Source organism: Podarcis vaucheri (assembly GCF_965113315.1).
Source record: "Podarcis vaucheri genome assembly, chromosome: 2".
In the NCBI taxonomy this organism is placed as follows: Eukaryota; Metazoa; Chordata; class Lepidosauria; order Squamata; family Lacertidae; genus Podarcis; species Podarcis vaucheri.
This window is the reverse complement of record NC_138760.1, coordinates 5775968-5801021: the sequence shown is the minus strand read 5'-3', so window position 1 is coordinate 5801021 and position 25054 is coordinate 5775968. Positions and strand designations below refer to the sequence as shown.

Below are 25054 nucleotides of genomic sequence, written 5' to 3'. Positions count from 1 at the left end.
TGGTACCTTTTCATTTTGCCATGAAACAGTCCCTCTCAGCCTTTTGGCAGCAACTTTGTGTGCAAAGCCGAGTGGGCAACTGACAGTGAAATCACTCTGGCTTGCGCCTGTGTACCTTTTAAGAGCAGCTCAGCCTGCAGAAATCAGCAGGTAATTGCATGAAGGTAAACGATGATCGCTGGCTCGTGACTCAAGCTATTAAAAGAACAGAATGGTGCCAGGAAAAAAAATATGTCAGCATAAGCTAGAAGAGATCTTGGAGTTTGTGACCATCAGAGATTCAGGACTAGGGCAGGAGACTAGGGCAGGGGGGAGAAGAATTGCAACAGCTTCTTGGTTTTCCTTTTTTGAGTTGAAGGATCCATGTGTTTGGTTAATTGGATGTTGTCTCTTTAAGAAGTAACAAGGAGAGTCTGATCTGTGGTCCTGAAATAACCAGCTGGTGAGTCCAGGCTATAATGACTGTAATTTCAGGGCACGGTGCTCAGGCTTTGTCATTCCCCTGGACTGGGTTGGTTGGGTGTGTGTGTAAGGTGCATCATCCAATGGCCAGGCTTTTGTTGCTCAAGGGCAGACCCTCCTTTTAAAAGAAGAAAGAAAGAAAGTGTGAGCAGCATCACAGGCTATATTTACTAATATGACTCAGAACTCACCCTTGCCCGGAATTTGTGACACTGCATGGGTTGGGGGAACAGGACAGCCAGCCGGGGAATGGATATTGTTTAGGGCAAGGAGAAGGCAACCGGAATGTCAAGGGGAAGGCTGGAAGCTTTTCCTTCATTGAAGGTGGAAGAAGAAGAAAGACCAGGAAAGATCAAGAGGAAGAGGCAAAATATTCCGTCACCTAAACAAGCCATGAGTAATGCTGATGATAATTCAATGGCAGTGCTACTGATCCTAACTGTAATAGTAGTGTGGTTAATACTACATCAGTTTGTGTGATTATGTGTATCTTTATATGGTTTCTACCTGGTCAGATCATTAATCCATCCAGAGCAGTACTGTTGATTCCAATTGACGCATTATATAAGATAAATGACTCATTGGATCAGCTTAACAGGAAAATGGACACAATAAATGCGAAAGTGGATGTTTCAATTACTAGTATTAACCTAAATACAGAAAGTAAAAATAATACCAATACAGAAACCACCCAGAAATTGATACAGCAACCTATTTTGATACGGCAAACTGCGGAGGAAGCCAGGGAAAAAGCTGTTGTGGCTGAATGTAAAGTAACACAACTGGAGAGAAAGAGAAAGAGAGTCCCAGCCCTACAGAGGCAATTTGATGAACATAAGTTGACACGTGCTATGACTGAACTTAAAGAACTTAAAAGAAAAACAGACGAATTTGAGGATTAGAGTTCACCTTTGGTGGACATGCCCAAGGATTAAGACACTTTGGGAGATGATTCATAACGAAATGAAAAGGGTATTTAAATATACCCTTTTGAAGAAACCAGAGGCCTTTCTCCTGGGCATGGTTGGTCAATTGGTGTTAAAGAAGGATAGAACTTTTTTCACGTATGTAACAATAGCAGCAAGAATACTCATTGTGAAGTACTGGAAGACACAAGATTTATCTGTTCGGGAAGAATAGCAGATGAAGTTGATGGACTATATGGAATTGGCGGAAACGACTGGCAGAAATCCGAGACCAGGGAGAAGAGTCGGTGGAAGAAGACTGGAAAAAGTTTAAGACTATTTATAGAAATACTGTAAAAATAATGAATGTTAGAAAAATGTTGGAATGAAGTTATATGGCTCTAGTAGAAATGCTATAAGGAATTAAGTATAAATAGATTAATAGAGTATTAAAGGGAAAAATAAGGTTAGAATATGTTAAGATAATTATAGGATAGAAAACAGAGGAAGATGGAAAGGAATTGCTGAAACAATTAACAGAAGTGGAATACAAAAAGGGAGGTGTGAGGAGGTCGTGGAAATAAGGGAATGAAAGATAAGATATTGAAATTGTTTTGTGTTTTAAATGGTTTGTGTCTTATTTTGTTATGCTTTTTTGTTGTTTTTTTCTGTTTTGTTGTGTTTAAATGGTTGAAAAAATAATTAATATTATTATTATTATTTAAAAAAAAAAAGTTCATCACCATTCTTGCAACTTGGATCCATTGGTTCGGGCCCTACCTTATTATGACGGAAACACAAGCCCTGGATAAGCATATCCCCCATATCTCTCTCTCTCTCTCTCTCTCTCTCTCTCTCTCTCTCTCTCTCTCTCATATCTATCTATCTATCTAATTAGGCAAGGTCTCTACAAGAGACCTAGGGAGTCAGAACAGATAGAATAGACTGGGTAAACCAGTGGTCTGACTTTGTATTAGTAGCTTCCTATGTTCATCTGTGGGGATGTGGGTGGCGCTGTGGGTTAAACCACAGAGCGTAGGACTTGCCGATCAGAAGGTCGGCAGTTCGAATCCCTGCGCCGGAGTGAGCTCCCGTTGTTCAGTCCCTCCTCCTACCAACCTAGCAGTTCGAAAGCACGTCAAAGTGCAAGTAGATAAATAGGTACCGCTCCGACAGGAAGGTAAACGGCATTTCTGTGCACTGCTCTGGTTCGCCAGAAGCGGCTTAGTCATGCTGGCCACATGACCCGGAAGCTGTATGCCGGCTCCCTTGGCCAGTAAAGCGAGATGAGTGCCGCAACCCCAGAGTCAGTCACGACTGGACCTAATGGTCAGGGGTCCCTTTACCTTTACATATGTTCATCTGTAGGATGAATAGTTTTGATGTGTAATCAGGGAATGTGGATGTTCTAGCTGTGCTGTGTAATCTAGAACATACTGTCAAGATGGGCATATACAGGTCCACGTTAGGGGCCAGGAAGGAACTGAGGAAGGAATAGACAACTCATCTGATGCTAGATAATTCTGGTGCACCTCTGCATTAGAAGTGTTTGGATGATTCGATGCAAAGATATACCCAAGGTACCTGCTCCTGGCAGAAGCTAACTGATAGGAAGAGGCAAAGGTCAAAAGAACAGTATATCATGCAGAGACACCACCAACATGGTAGTTTGCTCTCATGGGAGAACTTATTTAATTCCCCCAACAAACCCATGACTGACTTTTTCTGGTAAAGTTTTTTTTCATATTCTTTTTATTTCATTTTATAATGCATATAAAACAGAGAGAACAATTATCACAACAGACAACAATTCAAAGATGAAAAACAAAACTATAAAATAGGCAAGTAGAATGAGTAGTTGCACATGAGTTAAAATAACAAAGCCCATGGAAAGACCATCAACTTTCTCAGAGCATCAAGTCTAGTTCCCGATTTGCCAGGCTTGTGACGAGGGAGGATTGTCTTGGAAATAATGGTTCCAGTGTTCATGTAGTAAAGGAATGCCAAACCATGCGAAATGTGACTGGAGATTCCAGTTTTCTTGCAATCTCAAATTATGTGTCATTTTCTCCATTATAGCTCTATTCCAGAGTATTTGGTACCAAGCGTCCAGTGTAAGACTGTTTCCCATTGAGTGGCAATTACTATTTGTGCTGCCAAAATCATATATAAGACCAATACATTTGACAATATATTTACACTGCTATTATCAAAAATATTCAGTAACATGCATTCTGGATAACATTCTGAGTCAACTCCTAGGGGCCAAGGTCCCTTTAGTCCCCCCAATAAAATATTTTATGGGGCCGGGCCCCCACAAAGTTAATGGGCATTTGCATTCAAATGGTGTGTGTGTCCTGTATCATGTGACTGATTATGTGGGGTGGGACTTACCTGCCCCCCCCATTTTTTTTCAAATTGGCACCCCTAGGGTAAAGGTAAAGGTACCCCTGCCCGTACGGGCCAGTCTTGACAGACTCTAGGGTTGTGCGCTCATCTCACTCTATAGGCAGACACTTCCGGGTCACGTGGCCAGCGTAACGAAGCTACTCTGGCGAGCCAGCGCAGCACACGGAAACGCCGTTTACCTTCCCGCTAGTAAGCGGTCCCTATTTATCTACTTGCACCTGGGGGTGCTTTTGAACTGCTAGGTTGGCAGGCGCTGGGACCGAGCAACGGGAGCGCACCCCGCCGTGGGGATTCGAACCGCCGACCATGTGATCGGCAAGTCCTAGGCGCTGAGGCTTTTACCCACAGCGCCACCCGCGTCCCTACTGCACAACAAACAATAGTTTCTTTACTAATACACCCCATGACAGACTTAACAGTTTCTTTTATGGCACACACACAACTTGTGTTGCCCAGCATTAGGGATGGAAGATAAATTCTATTTGGTTCACATTTCAGTGCGAACCTATGTAATCTGCATTTCCCAAAGCATTACACACCCACATATTCAATTGTAAACCACATTGAAATATTTTGATAGTAAGTGATCTCTGGATTAAATAAATAAATATGCAAAGTGAAGCGAAACCGTCCTTCAAAATTCATACTTCTCTGAGTTTTGCAAACCAAACCAACTAAAACAAAACAGTGTGTACCAGACAAAGAAGCATTAATTGCGAAAAGGTGTGCCTAAAAGCACATGCATTGGTGGAAGAAGCATACAAAAATGCAATATAGTATGGAAAATCACACACAAAAAGTATATTAGGACTAAAATGCTGGTGAATTTTTGTAAGGACTTTTTTCTTCCAACAACAAACGGCAAACTAATACAGCAATGTGGTGAAGATAGGACAAATGAGAAGAGAAGCCAAAATTGACAGATTAATCCACCCCTCCCCAGCGCGCCGTTTGGGCATGACTAAAAGTGGGTCAGGATGGGGCAGAGAGCCAAACGATCCTGGGTTTTCTTTTGAATGTTTGGAGAGGGAGAAGAATGTCTGCCAAGGCATTCCTCAGCTCTCTTCTCTCCTCTCCGGTGGCCAAAGGGTGCCCAGGGTTTATGACGAAGGAGCCTGGGCTTCTGGCTTTCCGTGAACTCTCCAGACCTCGTGTCACTGGGATAATGACAGGGTCGCTGGGAGGGGGAGGCTGAGCTGGTTTTAAATAATGTGCAAATTGGCCATGCTCTCCGTGCGGTTTGTTGTCTTTCCATGGGGGGATCCTTCCTGCTGGGACCCCCAGACAAGCAAGATGATTCAGCCGTGGGGGCTGTCCCAGATGGGAAGTTGCTCACGTCCCCTCGCTGGATGAGTCAGCCAGCAGAGTCCCATAACCGCCACTGCCACCCCCAGGCCTGGCCTTTAGACATTTTCACACCTGAAGCAAAAAAGATGGGGGGGGGGAGGCACCCCTGCTCTAGACTGCAAGTACCTTTAATGACCTGGAGGTTGGGAGGCAGGAGAATAGCTCCCTCTCCTGGAATGTGCTCCACAAAGCAATAATAAAGCCATTATAACCAACAGCTTCACAGGGATCTCTGTGTGACTGGAGCATACGTTTCTTGAGGTGCATCCAGTGTTATTTTTCTAGAAGAAGAAGTGCTGGAACTCACCATAAATGTCTCCCTTGTTTTCTTATAATGGCAATGGCGCCCACCTGAGAGGTGCCAAACTGAGTTCCAGTGAGTCCCAGCTGGGGAAAAAAAGCCCTGGGTGTATCCATCAGAATGATTAGAACAACATTTCTTTTGCCCCACTGTCCGGTCAAGTAGGTTTCAAGAAAACTAGAAGAAAAAAACCCATGAAAGTCTAAGAACAGGCCTGGACCACATCACCCATTTCCATGATGGGGCCGAGATGGACTGCGCCACCAAGGTCCCATTTAACAGGACATTGGTCACATCCATACCATTAAAAGCACTATTACACCACTTTAACAGGCAGGGAAGTACCGTTTGTTAAGGCTGCTGGGAATTGTGAGGAGACCCCTATTCCCATCACAGATCTACAATTCCCAGAGTTCCCTGGGAAGAAAGACAGGTTGTTAACCCACCCTGGGAGTTGTACAAAATGGATGGCTATACAGCACAAAGTACTTCGAATTTGAGACAGGTCAGTGGCAGCACACTGACTTAAGCAAGGTCCGCTATCTTTAGTTCATTATAGATCATCTCCCAAAAGTTCTTAACTTTATCACAAATCCACCACATGTGGTAAAAGTCTCCATCAGCCTCCTTGCATTTCCAACATTTTTTATCCCTCATCCTATACATTTTCACCAACTTTACAGGTGTCAGATACCACCTATAAATCATCTTCATCAATTTTTCTTTTAAAGCTGTACATGCAGTGAATTTCATATTTACATTCCAAAATCCATACCAGACATCCAATTCAATATTATGTCCAAAATCTATTTCCCCATTTTATCATTGCTTCTTTCACTTCTTCATCTTTGGTATAGCATTCTAATAACAAATCATACATCTTAGCTAATGTTTTACCTCTCCCTTCTATTAAGTCTATCTGAACTAAAGAAAATATTTAAATATACTTTCCAAAAAAACCCAGAAGCCTTCTTGCTGGGTTTGATGGGGAAAGAGATCAAGAAATCAGATCAAAGACTGTTCATGTATGCCACAGCAGCGGCAAGAACCATGTTGGCCCAAAACTGGAAACTACAAGAAATTCCAACCATTGCAGAGTGGCAGACGAAAATGATGAACTATGCGGAGTTAGCCACGCTAACCGGCAAGATTCAGGACCAGGACGACCAGAGATTCATAGAAAGTTGGAGTAAATTTATGGTGTATTTAAAGGATAATTGTAAAACTTTAAAAACCCTGGCAGGATTGATATAACTCCTACAATGTAATAAATATGAGATTCAGTATTTAAAATATGTGATTTAAAGAAATAAGGGATACCTGTTGAAGGAAAGGAGGGAAGTCATAAGCTCGGCAGAGCTAAAAGTATAGATGTGATTTGATGTATTGTATGAAACTGTGTTGAGAAAATAATTAAAAATTATTGACAAAAAAAAAGGAAGGTCCACTATCGTTGTAAAATAGTGTCTGTTTTTCAAGACAAACAGCTTTTCATTCACTTGTGGCTGTGGTCAGATCTCAGCCAAATGCGATGAACTTTGTTCTCTGAAGATCTCTTGCAGTTTTCTCAAAAGGTACCATTTATTTATTTATTGCTTCCTAGGAAGGATCCCAGGAAGCTATGCGTGGCTTGGCTGTAAGAGGCAGTCAGTCCCTTGCTACCAAGAACAGAGAGGGTCTGTTGGCTTCTTCTAGAGCGGGGGTCTCCTGTACTTGTGGAGCCTGCGTGGGGAAAGCTCTGGCCCTCCAGATACTGCTGGTCTTCAGCTCCCATCAGCCCCAGTTAATAGAGATAATTGTCAGGGGTGATAGGAATTGTAGTCTAAAAACAGTTGGAGACCCAAAGATTGATTATCAGCCGCCCAGGGTGGCTGGGGAAACTCAGCCAGATGGGCAGGGTATAAATAAATTATTATTATTATTATTATTATTATTATTATTATTATTATCATCATCATCAGATTTCATCACAGATACCATTTTCCATTTAAAAGCAGGGGCCTCCAAATTATATCAGAGGAGTGGTTAATTCTCCCCCTGCTCCATTTCCCTGATCTAAATTGGACACACACAACCACACACAGCTGCTATTGACCCCTCAGTGGAAATGTGATGCTAACGTGCAACTACCACTAGTTGCTTTTAGGTAAAAATGGTCTTGTTTTGCTTTGGGCCTTCATCTTTGCCCAGCCTGGGCTGCTGAAGTGAAAGAACGTGGTATTTCTCTATTGGAGGAAAAACATCCTGATTTCTATTTGTATACACTTTCTCTTTTTAAAGTGTTTATGGATATACCTGTAACGACATTCCTGTCTCTTGCAATTTCTACCTGTTCCCTCAGCCTCTCTGCCTTTAACAGCCGCTTGATAGACTGACGTTAGCAGTAGATAATGCAAATCAAGCTGCATGGGAGCAGGTCCAGGTGCACTTTCTGGTCAGTTGGCATCTCTAAGGGTAAAGGGACCCCTGACCATTAGGTCCAGTCATGACCGACTCTGGGGTTGTGGCGCACATCTTGCTTTATTGGCCGAGGGAGCCGGCGTACAGCTTCCGGGTCATGTGGCCAGCATGACTAAGCCGCTTCTGGCGAAACCAGAGCAGTGCACAGAAACGCCGTTTGCCTTCCCGCCGGAGTGGTACCTATTTATCTACTTGCACTCTGATGTGCTTTCGAACTGCTAGGTTGGCAGGAGCAGGGACCGAGCAACGGGAGCTCACCCCGTCGTGGGGATTCAAACCGCTGACCTTCTGATCGGCAAGTCCTAGGCTCTGAGGTTTAACCCACAGTGCCACCCGCATCCCAGTTGGCAGCTCTACTGGCCCTTTATTACAGATTGCTACGTTTGTGTTCTTTTATTTCTTCAGATTCACTGTAGATTTGGGATTCTCTCCTTGAATCCATGTGAAATAATTACATTCTAGTTCCTTACGTTAATCAGTAATATGATTCATCCGCCCATTCCTAATTCTCTGAACCTAAAGTGAAAGATTGCTAAAAGGCTGGTTTAGGGATTGCATATCTTCCCAGTTGAAGATCAGGATCTAACGGCTCAGGTGGAGGGTTCCAGTGGAAACTGAGAACCACAGCTCCCAGACATTGGAAAGAGTCTGATATGTTTGAACAGAGACGCTGGAGTTTGAGAAAAAGAACCTGGAACAGTGTTTTGTGGTGGTATGGATCTAGAGTTGCCCTGCAGGTGAAACAAATAAAATATAATAGTGGACACAGAGCGCCATCCAGTGGTAAAATGACAAACAAAACAAACACACACACCCTTCTCTGAGTTCTGGTTACACATAAGGGAAAAAATACTTTCCAGATTATTTTATGAAGAGAGATATCTGAAATATAATAATCAATATAAGGCTGTAAAAAGCATCACTGTAGGCCACTTGCAGCAAATGTTCTTTGTGGGAAGAGTCAGTGTCAGGATACCACCGTCACATTAGAAGTCATGAATGGATGGAACCCTTTCGGTAACTACCTCTGTACCAATTGTCCTTTTTCTGAGCAGTTGGAACTCTTCCATTGAGGGGAAGACAAATCACGTCTTCTGAATGTGCTCCTATGCATGCAACACTCAAACCACCTCTGAAGGTTTGGGGGTTTTGTGTGTGGAGTGGGGGACACAATCTTTGCTTTCAGCAGCAAACGCAGGTCTGGAAACTTCGGCTGCCACCACTTCACAGCAAAGGGGGCTGGGACAGGACTGCTGTGGGGGAAAGGGAAGATTGCTGCATGGGTAGCCCTTTTACATGGTCAGCCAGGGTCACGCCCATCTACCTGGTCACACACAAGTGGAGCCTCACTGTCTGGAGTCACATTCCCCTGTGTGTCCATTCCAGGCAACAGGAAAATGTTGTACTTGACTGCTCTAGCAATACATCCCACAGCTGCAGGCAGCGATTCAGCCAGAACTGGGTCTGGGGTCTGAGACAGCACATCAAAATGCTGACCCTTTTCTCTTAATTTCCCTGAAGAAGGATCAGCATGGCCTGAAATGTGTTGGACTGATACCACTGATTTTCTGTCTCCCCCATTGCTTTTGCTCTTCTTCTAGTTTGCTCTTTGGATTTCCATTTTTGCTGCATTATGTGCATGGTGACAGATCCTCATTTTATGTGTAGATATATCTGCAATAAAGCAGTGTTTATTCCCAAATCAATGTGCATAGCATCAAGGCAGCAGAAGCAAACCACGTTTTATTCACATAGTCATGATGGTGCTATGATTTCACAGAGTTTAAAATAAGAAACTGCATGCATTCAGAATTTTCTACTTATGAGGGTTGGCAAACTGGCCCCCCTCTAATATATACGGAATGTAGAAGTAGTTGTAAAGAATGGAATGTTAGAGTGGATGGGGAAAGGAAAAAAAAATGTTAATTGTGTGCATCAACACTGAATAACCCATGTGGTACCAACTCCTGAGGACATCTGTAGTAAACACACACACTGTAATAGCATTGACTCAAGGGTCTAAAATGACCTAGGTACAGAAGCGCCTGTGTGCAGAAGCACAAAACTCCACAATGCCATCTGCATCACCACCACAGCTGGTCTCACCTCTCATCCCATGTGCAGCCTCTCTTCAGCACACAAGCGTTCTTGTAGGAAGTATGCCTATATTACCCGAGAGCTACTTATGCAGGATGTGTGGGTGGGCGTTTGCATTCTTTAACACTGTGTACTGCAGCTTGGGGAAGAATGTCAGGTGGACTTGCAGGCTTCTGTTTATGAGCTAAAAGAGGAGGCAAGGGTGTTCTAAAAGGAAAAAGGAAACTTAATGCCTTTTTTAAAAAATCCAGGAGGGTGATTGTGGAAGAGGAGAGTTGGACAGAATAATGTTCTGGCACAATTACCTTCTATCTAAATTGTCATTTTTAACTTGTTTGGCCTGTTACACACAACCCAGCCCTTTTGTTACTTAAGATTGTAGGAATCTGTGTCTGGATAGACTCCCGTCGCCTCCTCCGAGCCTTTCACCTGCTTCCTACTTTCCCCCTGCAACCAGAGTCCCACCACCATCACCAGTCTTCCTCACTGACATGGCAAACTGGAGTCTGTGGGTTGGGGCGAGAAGAAGTGGCTGCGAAAAGGTTAAAGGTTCATGCCCCTGCTCACTGCTTCTGCCCTTCAAATTTCACCTGTCAGTCAGTGGTGAAAGGGCAGCTGGAGTTTGCAAACTTGTTTGCTTGCCACCAGCACTGTAGCAGACCCTGCTCACAATTGGCTGGTTCCCCGTGTCTTAAAACACAAGAACTGTTATGCAGGTCCATCACTGCAGGTGTGTTCTGCCCAAGGATGGAGACTTGGGAACAGTCTGTTCTTGTCTTTTCAGACACGGAGAAACCAGCCACTTACATGCTTCTTGTTCCCAGCAGGTTTGGTGAACCTGATACCTGGATAGCACTTAAACAGCTTCATTTGAATGTCTACCTCCTCCTCTGCCCATACGAAGACTGTGAGCAGATGAAGACTCTGTAGCTTCATCATCAGCCAGAAACAAATTTCTTCTCACCCACCACCCCATTGCTCTGTTCACTATCTAGCCTGATGGTAGAACTTGAACTTTGCACACTATTTTGCAATAGGTAGGCCTAATAATGGAATTGCCCTAATAAGGATGTGCGTTTTCCTTATGGTTCGGAGCAGCTCCCTTTACTTTTACAATGCCTTTTAAAACAGGTGGCTAATCTGTGTCCCTCCAGGTGTTGCTAGACTACAACTCCCATCATTCCTATTGGCCATAGTAGCTGGGACCAGTGGGGGACGCAGTCCAGCAACATCTGGAGGGACACAGGCTAGCCCTCCAGGCCCCCATTTTAATGCTGACCATGTAATGCACCATATCAGAAGCACAAATCCCTTTCAAGGGGCCAATTTCTCTCTCCTCCCCCTCCTGTTTTTTCTTAGTATCTGCCCTGAACTCTGCAGCTCCAATGCTTGCTCATTCTTTTGAGACATTTGAATTGGTCCTAATAAAGTATTAGTTACATGTTGGTCTGCCATAGTCGAAACAAAATTTTAAAAAATCCTTCCAGTAGCACCTTAGAGACTAAGTTTGTTAATGGTATGCATGCACACGAAAGCTCATACCAATAAAAACTTAGTTGGTCTTTAAAGTGCTACTGGAAGGATTTTTTAAATTTTGTTTCTAATAGAGTATTGTTCATCTTCAACTATTGGGCTGATGTTGTTCTTGTTTTAATTAAATGGACCATTTCAAAAAGAAACTGATGTTCTTAGGCTGCAGTTACACACCTGCTTTCTTGGAATGAATTCCCATGGAACTCAGGGCAGCCTACTTCCAAGTAGACATGCAAAGGAGGGCAGTTGCTTAAGCACTGTCTCAGCAGCTCACTGAACAATGATAAACCATTTTCATGCTAACGTGAATACACTCTTATATTAATTCTCTCCTGAAATGTTGATGTATGGATCTTGACTTGTACTTCTTTGGAGTGTTAGGAGGCACTGATGTATCTCTTGGCTTAATCAAACTGAGAACGCATCACCCAGCTTCTGTGTTTGAAAGACATGTTTATTATTATTATTATTATTATTATTATTATTATTATTATTATTAGTTCCTGAATACCTGGCACACATGGACCGCAATAATCATATGGACATAGAAAAGCAGGGGGGAAACGTCTTGGTAGCTTTGTTGGAAATATCCCTGCTATGTAAGGATAGCCTTGCCTGATCAAACCTGTTCTGCCCCCTCTTGTCTGTCTCCAGCTAAGGCAGGGAACCTTTATTAGCTCAAGGGCCACATTCCCTTCTATCCAGGGGCCACATGGAGGCGGGGTCAGAAGCAAAAGTAGGTGGAGCAACAAATGTTTCCCTTTGTGCAGGAGCCTAGCTTCTAGGTGCACTCGGGCAGCCCTCTCTACCCTCTGTCCAGGCAAGCAAGAAGCATTGCTAGTATTCAGCAACACACTCCAGGCTGGCAAAAGCACCCAAGAAGAGTGCGCAGAGGAGCCGGCAGGATGTGTGGCCAGGAGAGAGTCCCGAGAGGCAGGCAGAAAGGCCTGAAGGGCCACAATTGGCCCTGACCCTGAGGCCTAAGCTTCCCCATCCCTGAACTAAGGAGGTTCCTGGGAGGTTCAGCATTCTAGGGTGTTACAGCGATGGCTATCCTCTAGGTTCTCCCTAGCATCTAGTAATCAGATATACTGCCTCTGAACATGGAGGCTCCATTCTTACACCAAACACACACTTGAGTACAGAACCTGATATGGGAAGTGTTACAACTACACGTTTATATCCTTCCGCATCCGCACCCCACGGCCCTGAACACACGTGTGTCCCTGAGCCTGTGGCAAGGAGAAGGAGCTGGGCAGAGGCATAGGGATACCAGGCACTTGGGAGACGGGGTGGGGTGGGGGTGCTGGCGGGTATGGGGCTCTGACGTGGGTGTCACAGTCTCTCTTCTCAGACATTTCATGGCTGTGGTCCTGCTTCCGCCCGGCTCAAGCCGCTTCCACCCGCAGCCGGCAGTTCCCAGCCGGACTCGGGCCCCTTCCGCAGGCCAAGGGGGGCGCTCCCGGGCACCACGGTGGCATTGGAGCTGCTGCTGTCGAGGCTGCTGCTGCTGCTGTAGCAGAGGGCGCCTTCGCCCAGCCGCCGCTTGCAGGCTGCTCGCCCGGAGACCGGCTGCCACTCCTGCTCCAGCTCCTCGTCCGTGTCCGAATCCGGCGCGGTGTGCCGGCGGATCCTCGACATGGCTTCCTTCAGATCCCGGACGTAGGATCTGCTCGGCGAGGGCAGCGCGGGCTTGGCTGCGGCTTCTTTTCCGCCTCGGGGCGGGCAGCCGCCTTCCTGGCCAGGAGCGGCTGCCCCTCTCTGGCTGGGGCAGGCCAGCCCGGCTAGCTCCGTAGGCCCAGCCTGGGACCCGTCGGGGGCTGCTAAGGGCTTCGCGGGGCTGGCCGGGCCCGAAGGAGGCCCCGCAGGCTGCCCCACTGCAGCCGCATCCCCGAAAGGAGCCGCGTCGCTCTTGCAGCTCCCCGCCGCCCCGCGCGCAGGGCTCCCTGGCCCCGGGGCCTCTCCTCCCGCCCCCGCGAAGCCCAGCTCGCTGACGGAGAGACCCAGGATGCGAGCAGCTCGCTCCTCCATCGACGCCGGGGCCGGGGAGCCGGGCGGCGGGGCGGCGCTGGTCTCTTCGCGGCCCAGGTAGCGGACCCGCTCCGTCCGAGGGGGCGGGATGTAGTGGGCTTGGATCACCACGCACGTGGCGTCGATGACAAACAGACCTCCGCGCCTTCGGGGCGTCGATCTGTGAGCGTGGCTCCCTCCCGGCTCCTTCCACTTGGGGAAGCTGCCCCTTCGCCGCTCGCCCGCTGCTTTGCTCTCACCTCCGACGGCGGCGGCGGCTTCAGGCCAGCCAGCTGCGTGGCTGAAGCCCCAGCCGGCAGGGAGCGTGTGCTGGAGGGGACGGCCAGGGTGGGGTCGGCCAGGCTGGCCCCTCTTCGTTGCCCGGGGCAGGGTGTGGCCCCGGTGCTGGGGGCTCGCCTCCCAGCAGGACCCTAAAGGGTAGCGGGACCCTGCTGGCTCCGGCCGCGCCCCGCAGCCTCCTCCCCACGTCGTGGCTCCGGAGAGGTAGCTCCAGCTGCCAGGCAGCTTCGACGGGCTTCGCCCTGCCTTCCGGCCCGTCGGTCCGGACTCGCAGGCCCTCCGGGTTCCCTCTCGGCCTTTCTTGGGGGCTTCCGCCTGGCTGGGCTTCGCCGTCGAGGCTTCCTTGCTGGCGCGCTGCTTGGGCTGCACGGTGCGGTGGGGCGCCTCGTAGGATGGCGGGGCAATATAGGGCGGCGGGCGAGGCCAGTTCTCCTTCCGGGGGCCCGGCCCGGCCCGGAGCCGCAGCAGCATGTGGGCCTCGTAGCTTGGAGGGGCCCGGGCAGGGAGCTCGCCTTTGCCCCTGGCGGCTCCTCGGCTCCATCCGCAGCCGTCGGCGGGGCCCTTTGCCGCCTGGCTGCTCACGTCTCTCCTGCACGTCGGGGGCAGCCCGTCGTAAGGCGGGTTGGGCTGCCTTGGCGCCTGGGGGGGAGATGCCGCCTTGCTGGGATCCTTCCCCGAGAACCAGCGGCCCTCCGGCCTCCGCGGGCCCCAGCGAGGCGGGAAGGGTTGAGCACCGTGCCAGTTGGTTGAATCCTGCAGGACGCGGGCGCCCGGGCCACGGCGAGCGGGAGAGAAATCAGAGACCAGCTGCTTCTCCAAGAGCCTGCAAGGACAGAGAGAGAGAGAGACAGGTCGGAAGTGAGTCCACCAGGAAGCCCGAAGGACGCAGAAGGAAAACACCATTGCTTGAGACCTCCGCTTCAGCCCCCCTTTGAAAGGCTTTATTGCTGCTTTATACGAAAGCCCACCGACTTCAGTATTGCCTGCAATGACCAGCAGCGGCTCTCCAGAGTTTCTGGCACTGCTCTACCACCGAGCTATGACCCTTTCACATCACTGGTGCATTTAATTTTAGCTCGGACTCTGAGGATGCAGGAAGCAGCTTTCTACCAGTCAGACCATTGCGTCCATCTAGCGTATTACCATCTACTGAGAGGCAGTGGTTCCATCTGGCACTGGCAGGAATTGAACCTGCCTGCAGCGCATGAACGCCACCACTGAACAAGTTCTCTCTCCTGTCCCTTCCCCTCTCACACGAACCTCTTTGCAACACCTCATTCCAGTCAAAACTTTATTTTGGTTCCTTCAGCATTTCTTGTACATTGCAGCCATAATAGCTAAATGATCCAGGCATTCTTGAAGACATCCAGAGTCATTGACACTCCACCTTGCCTTTGTTCAAAGTGCACTGGAATTACCTGAACAGCACTCAAGTGACATGAAGTGGGTTGAAGTTGCTTCTCTAGTAGCTAACCAGTATTGCTATTGCTGTCATTTCAGGTAAGCTCCTGTTAAAGACTGGAGCATAGAATGGTAGGTAATATAATTTAGGCTTTTCTAACATTTCCATTCTGCCTGACTAGCAGTATTGGTAATTTAAGGTCTGAGAACAGGGCAAGAACCATCCTAGATGCAATGAAGAAAAAACGAGCTCCTGACTCCCATTTTTTCTGCAGGAGAGAACTGGTGAATGTGGAAGGAGTTAAGCAACCCATTATTCCTCCCTTGCAAGTTTATTACACTTGCAAGTTTATGGCTTATTGCCGTAACAATTGTGGGGCTGGCACCACATGTGCTGAGGTAGCATTTGGCATGGTCTGCAGAGATGAGTTTTGTACTTCAGATCAGTAGCCTAAGTGCCCACAAGTGTGTTCTCTGGTGTCACATTTTACGACATTGATCGCTATGAAGCACATATTTGGTGCACCAAGGGTGAATTGACTCTCCTAAGCGATGCTTTGGTGACACCCTACTGAGACAGCAACATAATGAGAATGAATAATAATTATAATTTTATTGTTTATATGAAAGGTAAAAGGTTTGTATGAGACTCATCTGACTGGGTGGCTCCCAACAAAATATTTAAAACACAATAAAACATGAAGCATTTATATAGCAGTTTTTAGTCTTCAAAGCACTTCCTATACATTATCTCTGCAATTCGTACAACACTCATGTAGAGCAGGTTAATATTATTCACTGGTTGAAGGGGTTGGGGCTGAGGATATAATGTCTTGCACTATTGGATGAGCGTAATTTGTACCAGTGGCCTCTAGGCAGGTGCGAAACTAGGATTTATTTCACCTGGGTTAAAGACCCAGTTTGGCACCCATCCCATGCACATTTGTGTACACACACATACAGGCTGGGGGCCTTTGGGGGCTTCACCCGGGGGGGGATACCCTGGCTAGCCCCCCCCCCGCCCACCTGTAGCTATGATGCTGCCTCTGGGCTTACACTTTGAGGCACTCAGACATTCCTCAGCCCCAGAAGGTATCCTGACTAGCAATATCCTCTTCCTAACCCAGCCTTCGGTTCTCATTAATAATTACCCCTTCCTTGGTCATACAAACTGGTTTATAATTCTTATATTGCCAAGTTGAACCTCAGCATATAGGTCCAGCTGACAGATAATAACTTGCCCAAGGTGTGAAATGAACTTTGCATACCCCTTGCACCCATTTCCCAGGACTCCACCTCAGGTGATAATAAGTGTGTATCTGGGCATGTGCAGAGAGAGTGCCTGTCTTCATTGTTTAAGTCTGTGGCCCCACTCCCACCCTCTCAAGCTTTTAAGGGAGTAGCGAATCCAGCCTGACACACCGAACTTCCAAGCATCTTTTAGCCTATTCTCCCCACCTCACAATTTTAGAAACTAAATCCTGGTCCAAGGCAACGTACTAGGAGCATTTCTGCTACAGAGCAGCAAAAGTTATCGAGCCTTTAGTTCAAACCCCAGCTCAGCTATCAGCCTTAGCCTTCCAGTCTATGCTATGGGTATAATACTACACTAATTTACCTTCAGTGAATGTTGTACGAGTAACAAATGCTAAGCCTTTTAAGCAGTTAGAAAAAACACTATATAGGGTCCAAATAAATGTTGGTAAACTCCTAGGCCTGCTGCCAACTATGTTTTATTCAGAGTAGACCCACGAAAATGTTTTGACCCGAGTTAGCAAAGTCCATTCATTTCAATGGGTCTGCTCTGAGTAACACTAGATGCAACCCCTAGCACGTTCATTGTTTTGGATCATGCTGTCGTCCATTATTTACAACACAAACAAATTTGCCCCCTCCCCATGCTAACCACTAGATGCAGCACCGAAGCACCTTAACCCCAACCCCTAAGCCCCCTCTGCTGGCTCATTGGAGCTAAGACAGGAGCTTTCTCCACAAATACCCCCTATTTTTGAACCCCTTAAAAAAAACAACCACAAAGAGTCCTGGACTCACGTGTACTGCCCAGCCACACTGTGGTACATCCAGGGGGCACTGTAGCCTTGTCCTGTCCACAGCTCGGCTTCCATGGCATCCCGGCTGGAACAAGAAACTGTGTTAAATTCAACAAGAAGCAGGTTTGTTCTCTCGCAGACATGGAGCCGTCTGGCATCTCCGGGACTCAGACCTGGGCATTCAAACATCTTCCTGCTTGCTGGGACATCTAGCAGCCGCCGGAGTCCCCAGCAGCACCGGCAAAGGGAGGCTGGGAGTGCAATACACCCCCACAGCACATGGCAGGCAAGTTTCCTGGCAGAGGCAGAGAAGAAGGGCAGCTGTCGGCAGCACAGGGCGAGGGTCACTCAGGAAGTAGGGTTCTCAGGGACAGGTGGTCGCAGGTGAAGCCAGTGGAAAGACAGAGGTATGTGGACGTACACAAATGTGCATATTGCAAAGGCATATCAGGCAAGCAGCTATGTACCAAGGATCTCTCGCATTGCTACACACTGTTTCTGTGCATGAGGGAAAAAGCACACACACACACACACAGAGGACCTCTGCAACTAACAAGCTGCTGCGAGAATAGTTACACAGCAACAGAAACGCAAGACACGACGGCACACAAGGACACCCAGATTGCACACAGACAAACACTGTGCTGTCTCTCACAATGTTCCCCACACAGGATGCGCATGGTATCCGTGCATCACCTCACGCCCAAGCCACATCTCCCTGCCCTGCCCTCCTTCCCACTGTTCACGTGAAAATGAGTTAAAGAAAACGCCAAGTGTTGAGGTCTTAAATGCTTCCTGCTCCCATTCGGTTATCTCTTAAGCCGAAGGCTAGCAATACATTTTCTTGTCTGAATTTTTTTTTTGCTTTGCTGTTTTATTCATGACTTGATAGTGCCATTTGCTTTACTGATCTAAATTGTTCAGCTGTATCTTTTATTGTTGCTTTTTAGTTTCATTTGCATTGTAAACCTTATGAAGGAGGGTATAAGGTGAGGTCAAGGTAAAGGACCCCTAGATGGCTAAGTCCAATCAAAGGTGACTATGGGGTGTGGCGCTCATCTCACTTTTCAAGCTGAGGGAGCTGGAGTTTGTCCACAGACAGCTTCAGCTTCCTGGGTCATGTGGTCAGCATGACTAAACTGCTTCTGGTGCACGGAACACTGTGATGAAGGCCAGAGCACACAGAAACGCTGTTTACCTTCCCGCCACAGTGGTACCTATTTATCTACTCATGCTGGTATGCTTTTGAACTGCTAAGTTGGCAGGAACTGGGACAGAGCAACGGGAGCTCACTCAGTCGTGCAGATTCAAACTGCTGAGCTTCGATTGGCAAACCCAAGAGGCTCAGTGGTTTAGACTACAGCGCTTCCCACGTCCCTTATAAAGGAGGGTGTATAAGTGCCTTAAATGAAGAACTGAAATTGTGTTAGAATCATGTGGGATGCAGCTTTCATCCATTGCAAGCTTTCTTGTCGCAGCTTAACTACATTTCATCCCTACTCCCCTGTGACTGCATGGCCAAAGGCCATGGTGATGGCCAGGGATGTGAAAGGGTGTCATTTGCCACACTCCGCTTTCTGACAGGAATTGACTGCCTTGTCTGTGTCACTAGACTCTGTTCCCTTTGACATTCTATAGAACACCCACTTGAAATAACCTCACATCACTAACCTTGTGCATGTCATTTGGAAAGGCTGCAACTCGCTGACAGGGAATATCCGTTTTGTGTGCAGGAGGTTTCCAAGCAGGGCTGGGCAAGAGTCCTGTCTGAAACCCTAGAGCATCACTGTCAGTCTGTATAGAAAGTGCTGAGGTAGCTGGACCAGTGGCTTTGACTCTGTAGGAGGTAGCTGCTCAGGTCAGTGGTAGGGCCGGCCCAATTGTTCGGCAGGATGAAGCAGCTCACCTCTGACAGGGCTGACCTGACCACAAAACAGTGTGACGCAGCTTGCTCAGGCACATAATTCTGAGAGTCATAACTGGGCAGCAAGTTGCTGTCTCTTTTAAGTTTTCATTGTTATTTTGCATCTTTACTGCCAGGGAGGGAGGTGCTTGTAAGATTTGTCTGCCTCAGGTGCCAAAATAACTTGGTCACCTAGACTTGGGAGGGTGGCACCATTTACTGCTCCACCTCCAGCGGCGAAATGTCTTGGGCCAGCCCTGACACCAGAGGTGAAATCTTGGGGTTACCATTAAAAGGCAGCAGATGGTGAATGATTTAACTATTGAGTCTCACCATTTGGATCTTCTGCCTTGAGGTACCAAAACATTTTGGGCCGTCTCCGATTTGTGGGTCCCAAACTGCAAGCGCTTTGCACTATCACACATGCCTTGGGAATCAGGTCTCACAATGTCTAGGAAGGGGAAGGCTGTCAGATTCAACGCAGTCACCTGCAGAGTCCCATACGCCAAGAGGGAGCCGGCCACCAATCTCAGGTTGTTCCTAGTTCTGCTGTGCCGCCTCCTTGCTATTTCTTCCTGCCCCAGGTCCACCCCCCATGAGGCAAGGTGAAGCGACTGCCTCAGGTGGCAGGATCCACTAGGGTAGCAGATCCCAACAGTAGTCTTTCTTCCTACCTTGTTTCCTCACAAAAGGGGCGCCATTTTGGAATCTGCCTCAGGTGCCAATGAGTTGGGCTGGCCCTGATCTGCCCTGTCTTGGAGAGCAGTAACCTCTGCATATCTAAGCTATCCTTTCTCTGGGAAATGGTTGGGCTTCAAGGGAGAAGCAAATAAATGGGCAGTGGCAGCAGGGAAGATGAAGGAGACCCACTGGGGAGCTTGTCCAAGAGTCCTCAAAACTTAGAACTGGCTTCCTGCACGATTAGTAATGGTGCAGCAGGGGAAGTGCTGGCAGATAGGAAGTATGCCAAGTCACACTGTTCGTCTGCCTATCCCAATATTGTCTATGCTGACGGAGGCTTTCCAGCTTTTTGGATGGGAGTCTCTTCCAGTCCTACCTGGAGGTGGCCAGGATTGGACCAAGGACCTTCCTCAAGCAGATGCTCTGCCACTGAGCTGTTCTCCATGCGTTTCATCTCCCATCACTGCAGCACACCAAGGAGGAAAGGCGCATTGGCCCAAATCCTGTTTGTTAAGGAACTGCAATAGCTGGTGGAATAGGAATGGGGAAACTGTGACCCACCAGATGATGTTGGACTCCAGTTCTGAGCAGCCCCAACCCACATGGCCAATGATCAGGCATGATGGGAGCCGGAGTCCGGCAGCAATGAAGGGGGAACAGGTTCCCCATTCCTGAGGGAGACTAGGGGGCGCAGCACACATCAGTGGCGGGACACATGACTTAACACACACCACATTCCTCGCTGGCTCAGCCCCTGAGAAAGAGGACCTCCCTTCTGCTGTGGTAACTCCAGCTGTGCTTGGGACTCCCATCAGCCCCAGCCAGCATGCCCAGTGGTCAGGTGTGGTGGCAGGGCAACTGCAGTCCAGCCGCCAGGCTCCCCATCCCAGCTGTAGAAACTGGCAGCATCAGGTTTGGTGATGGTGGTACCAATGGAGCTTCATAGGCTGGAGAGGGGCTGGGAGTTGACCCAGAACTACAAGATGCCCTCCTTGGCTGCACCCATAGCTCAGAGATGCTATTTGCTTAAGTGGTCCTTGGTCCTCTCTCTGCGCTGCAGAGGGAGGCACCTTTCTCTCTTCTTCACCCCCCCCCCCACCTTCAGTGCGTTATAGCTTACTCTCTGGAAAATGTATTCACCCCTCACCCCAACTAAATGCTGCCTCTCCTCCCCCCGCCAAATTTCCCAGTAAATGAGAGAGTTCCGTACAAACTCCCACGCCAGCTCCAAGTGAAACCTAGCAACTGAGCACCAGCCTGGCAACTGCATTGGCAACGGATGGCAAGAATGGGGGTGGTTAGCAGAGCTGCCAGTGACACAACCCCATTTATTATCGGGGGTGGGGGAACGGGGAGAGAGAGAGAGGAGACCTTGCATCCTTTTGTCCCCCCTGCCCTGGAAGCAGCCATAATCTAGGTCCCGAAGGGCCAGGGACGGACTCAAGGGAAAAGGGATCGGGGTTATTGATAACCAATCTAATAGTAGGGACGGCTTGGAAGCTCTTTTTTTAGTTCAACGGCCACAGTCCAATCTAAGCAGCCTTCCAGGTGCCACGGCCAGTGGAGGGGAGGAGCCAGAGGCTAAAGTGAGCAGAATAATAAATGCGAAGTTTTACCTTTTTACGGAAGGCTGCTTCCTTTCTACACATGCTCCCACACCTCTCTCTGTCCTCCATGCAGGCAAGAGAGAAGTACTGTTGGAATCCAATGAGATATTCCAGCCAGGCAAAAACACTCAGGGTGGGGGCAAAGCAAAGCAGGTTTGGGAGGGTGCATGGTCTGGAGATGCGGGTGGTGCTGTGGGTTAAACCACAGAGCCTAGGGCTTGCCGATCAGAAGGTCGGTAGTTCGAATCCCCGCGACGGGGTGAGCTCCCGTTGTTTGGTCCCTGCTCCTGCCAACCTAGCAGTTCGAAAGCACGTCAAAGTGCAAGTAGATAAATAGGTACAGCTCCGGCGGGAAGGTAAACGGCGTTTCTGTGCGCTGCTCTGGTTCACCAGAAGCAGCTTAGTCATGCTGGCCACATGACCCGGAAGCTGTACGCCGGCTCCCTCGGCCAGTAAAGCGAGATGAGTGCCGCAACCCCAGAGTTGGTCATGACTGGACCTAATGGTCAGGGGTCCCTTTACCTTTACCTTTATGGTCTGGGGAGACTCTTGAGAGCCAGATAAAGAAACCTGGAGGGCCACATTGGGTCCATAGCTCCTCATCCCTGATCTATATCATTTCCCTGTGCAGAGCACTTAATAAATCTAATTGAATTCAGGCCCACAATAATTCTGTGAGATAAGTGACTATTATTCCCATCTGGCTGATGGGGAGTTGTCTCGACAAGGACAGCACATTCAATGCATATTTCCTGTCTCAAAGAATTATGGGCATTGTGGTTTGTTAAGGATTGCTGGGAACTGTAACTCTTTGAGGGGTAAACTACAGTGCCCAGAAGCCTTTGAGGATGAAAATGTGCTTTGAATGTACTGTTCTAGTATGTACACATTAATTTTCCTTTCTTTTCTTTTTAATTGGCCCTGCTCCTGGGCCTTAAGAGACGTCTTTTTGATGTGATTATAGAGACTGTAATGTTTATTTTTAACGCTATTATTATGAGCCACTTGGAGCTCAACATTCTTGTTTGAGAAATGGACTACAAATATTAAATTCAAAAAATCCTCACACAATAAAATTTAGCCAGAAGCTTTCCCTGGCGTGGAGAGAGTTCACCTGTTACGTTTCTGTGGGTTGGGCTGTTGTTGAAGGCACAGGAATGAGGCCAGTATGAAAAAGGAGTGTGTCAAAGGACAGGGACAGCTGAGCTGATAGAGCACAAGGCTCTTAATCTCAGGGTTGTGGGTTCAAGACACATGTTTGGCAAAAGATTCTTGCACTGCAGAGCGTTGGACTAGAACAGGGGTAGACAACCTAAGGCCCGGGGGCCGGATGCGGCCCAATCACCTTCTCAATCCGACCTGCGGATGGTCCAGGAATCAGCGTGTTTTTACATGAGTAGAATGTGTCCTTTTATTTAAAATGCATCCCTGGGTTATTTATGGGGCATAGGAATTCGTTCATATATATTTTTCAAAATATCGTCCGGCCCACCACAAGGTCCGAGGGACAGTGGACTGGCCCCCCTGCTGAAAAAGGTTGCTGACCCCTGGACTAGAAGATCCTTGCGGTCCCTTCCAACTCTGTGATTCACGTGAGATGAACTTCCAGAATCAATTAACCAAACGCCGAGCCCCAAGGCCACACAGGAAAAGCTTAGCCTACCATGTCTCAGGTATTCATGTTGAATACAGCTCCATCTGATACCAAAAGAGACTTCAGTGTGCAAACGGTGGGTGTACGTCACCGGCTTACATCTCTGCCAAGCCTTTGTGCCCATGCAAATGGGCCCCTCAGTTCAAATATATGATCGGTGCCCATCTTATTCCCATATCCAGAGTGTTCTTCTGCACTAGGCTTGTATACGTTCCAAAGGTTAACAGAGGAAACTAGTTACCCTAGTTTTTGCATGGATGGGGGCAGGTGGGGGGAGGGAGAGAAGAGCATAACAGTTTGCTAATATGGAAATGAGGAAACCAAGTGAATGAGCTGCTACAACTGGTTGCATGAGGTCCTGCGTCCAAGAATTGTTAAACTCCAAACTATCTCATTTCCCTACATTGTCACAACCGTATTTTCACACAAATGCACGTGCTTACATTGTCATATAATAGCACCCCCCAAAAAAACCCTAATCTTCACACATGAGAGCTAGTTCTGAAACAGACACAAGGTAGTGCCAGCCATTTGGTACAAATTTTGTATTCACCAACAACCTGACTGCATTGATAATCTGTTACAGTGGGGAAAAGAGAGAATGTCTAGATCTGGATTACTCTATCCTAGGGTTGCCATATTTCAAAAAGTAAATACCAGGGCACCCCAAAAATTGTTCGCATTTTTTCTTTTTTACAAAAACACAAAAATAACCCCCTCAATATTTCAGTTGACTTGCCTAAGATCCAGGACAAAGCACTGCCTTTTGGAAATTCCCCCCAGACGTCAATTCCACCCTTAAAACCCTGGTAATGTCCAGAAAAAATGCAGACGTATGGTACCCCTACTCTATCCACCACCACCCCACCTCCCCCAAACCCAGGTCCAATGGTCTGTGCCAAGAGCAAACCATGGGTGGAGGGGATAATTGCTAGAAATCCAAATCCAGGAAGCACAGACACCCTCCTCCCAGCGGCACGCTTTTCCACGCACGGACCGTATCCAGGAAGGTGAACTGGTGTGACAACCAGTTTCTGCAGTCAGGTCACTATTGCAGGATCAAAGCAATCATGTACTGTACCTATTGAACAGCAACATGAGTTTGCGTCTGTGAGGGTGAAGGGCAGCTTTCTCGTGCACAATATCCTGATCTTTTACATTCTCTTCAGCCAGCCCTGAATCTGCTTCTAGGTCCACTCCTTTTGTCCATGGTCACCGAATTCCCAGCTCCCTTGTGTTATCCGAGACAGAGCAATACCAGCAAGCCCAAGATTTCAGGACCCAACCTGCTCCATGTCATCCCAGTTCTGAGCTCTGTCAGCTTCAAGCGCAGCACACTGAAAGCCAAAGGCGCTCCAACCAGTGGGTGCAGCCTTAGTCACCCTCTGCTTGTCCGACTCCCACCCTATGGGGAATGTGCTGTGTCAACAGTGGAGGGGGGAGTGAGTGGAGGGGGTGCCAGGACTCAAAAGTAGCTGCGTAAGCTCAGGATAGAATTGAAGGACTACCAGCGCCAATCTATGGTGCATGGCTGCTCTCATGTCATTTGCTCTGTGGTAGCAAAAATGATTTTAGGTGAGTCCCTTTCACTCTGCGCTATTTATACCTGGCCCATCAAAGTAGGATTGTGGGTCAACAGCAGCCCACAACACTAACTCTGCAGAACCTTCTAAAGCCATGAGAAGCCAGGCCCACGGCCATCGACTCCACCCGATGGACTGCTCAACTGCTCCTCACCCCATTTAGTGTACACAGTCCATTATTGGTCCCCACAGGTCGCTTAGGCGCAGCACCTCCTTGCCCAATGTGCCTTGCATAAGGATCTAGACTAGGCATGGCCATACTTGGCCCTCCAGATGTTTTGGGACTACAATTCCCATCATCCCTGACCACTGGTCCTGTTAGCTAGAGAGGATGGGAGTTGTAGTCCCAA

The 25054-nt window shown here is 48.0% G+C and overlaps 1 protein-coding gene across 4 annotated transcripts; it reads right to left on the bottom strand.

Annotated features, from left to right (window-relative positions):
- Positions 1–12574: 12574 nt before the first annotated feature.
- Positions 12575–24444, bottom strand: DDN (dendrin). 4 transcript variants are annotated; one of them, XM_082212055.1, is made up of 3 exons: positions 24203–24444; positions 17278–17361; positions 12575–14647 (listed from the first exon to the last, which is right to left on the bottom strand). In XM_082212055.1, exons 1-3 carry the CDS (start codon positions 24217–24219, stop codon positions 12874–12876), a joined length of 1875 nt encoding a protein of 624 aa, XP_082068181.1. In that variant the 5' UTR covers positions 24220–24444; the 3' UTR covers positions 12575–12873. The 4 variants fall into 4 exon arrangements, with proteins under 4 accessions (XP_082068181.1, XP_082068182.1, XP_082068180.1 ...); XM_082212056.1 differs by lacking the exon at positions 24203–24444 and adding an exon at positions 21477–22431; XM_082212054.1 differs by lacking the exon at positions 24203–24444 and adding an exon at positions 17932–21466.
- Between the last annotated feature and the right edge of the window lie 610 nt (positions 24445–25054).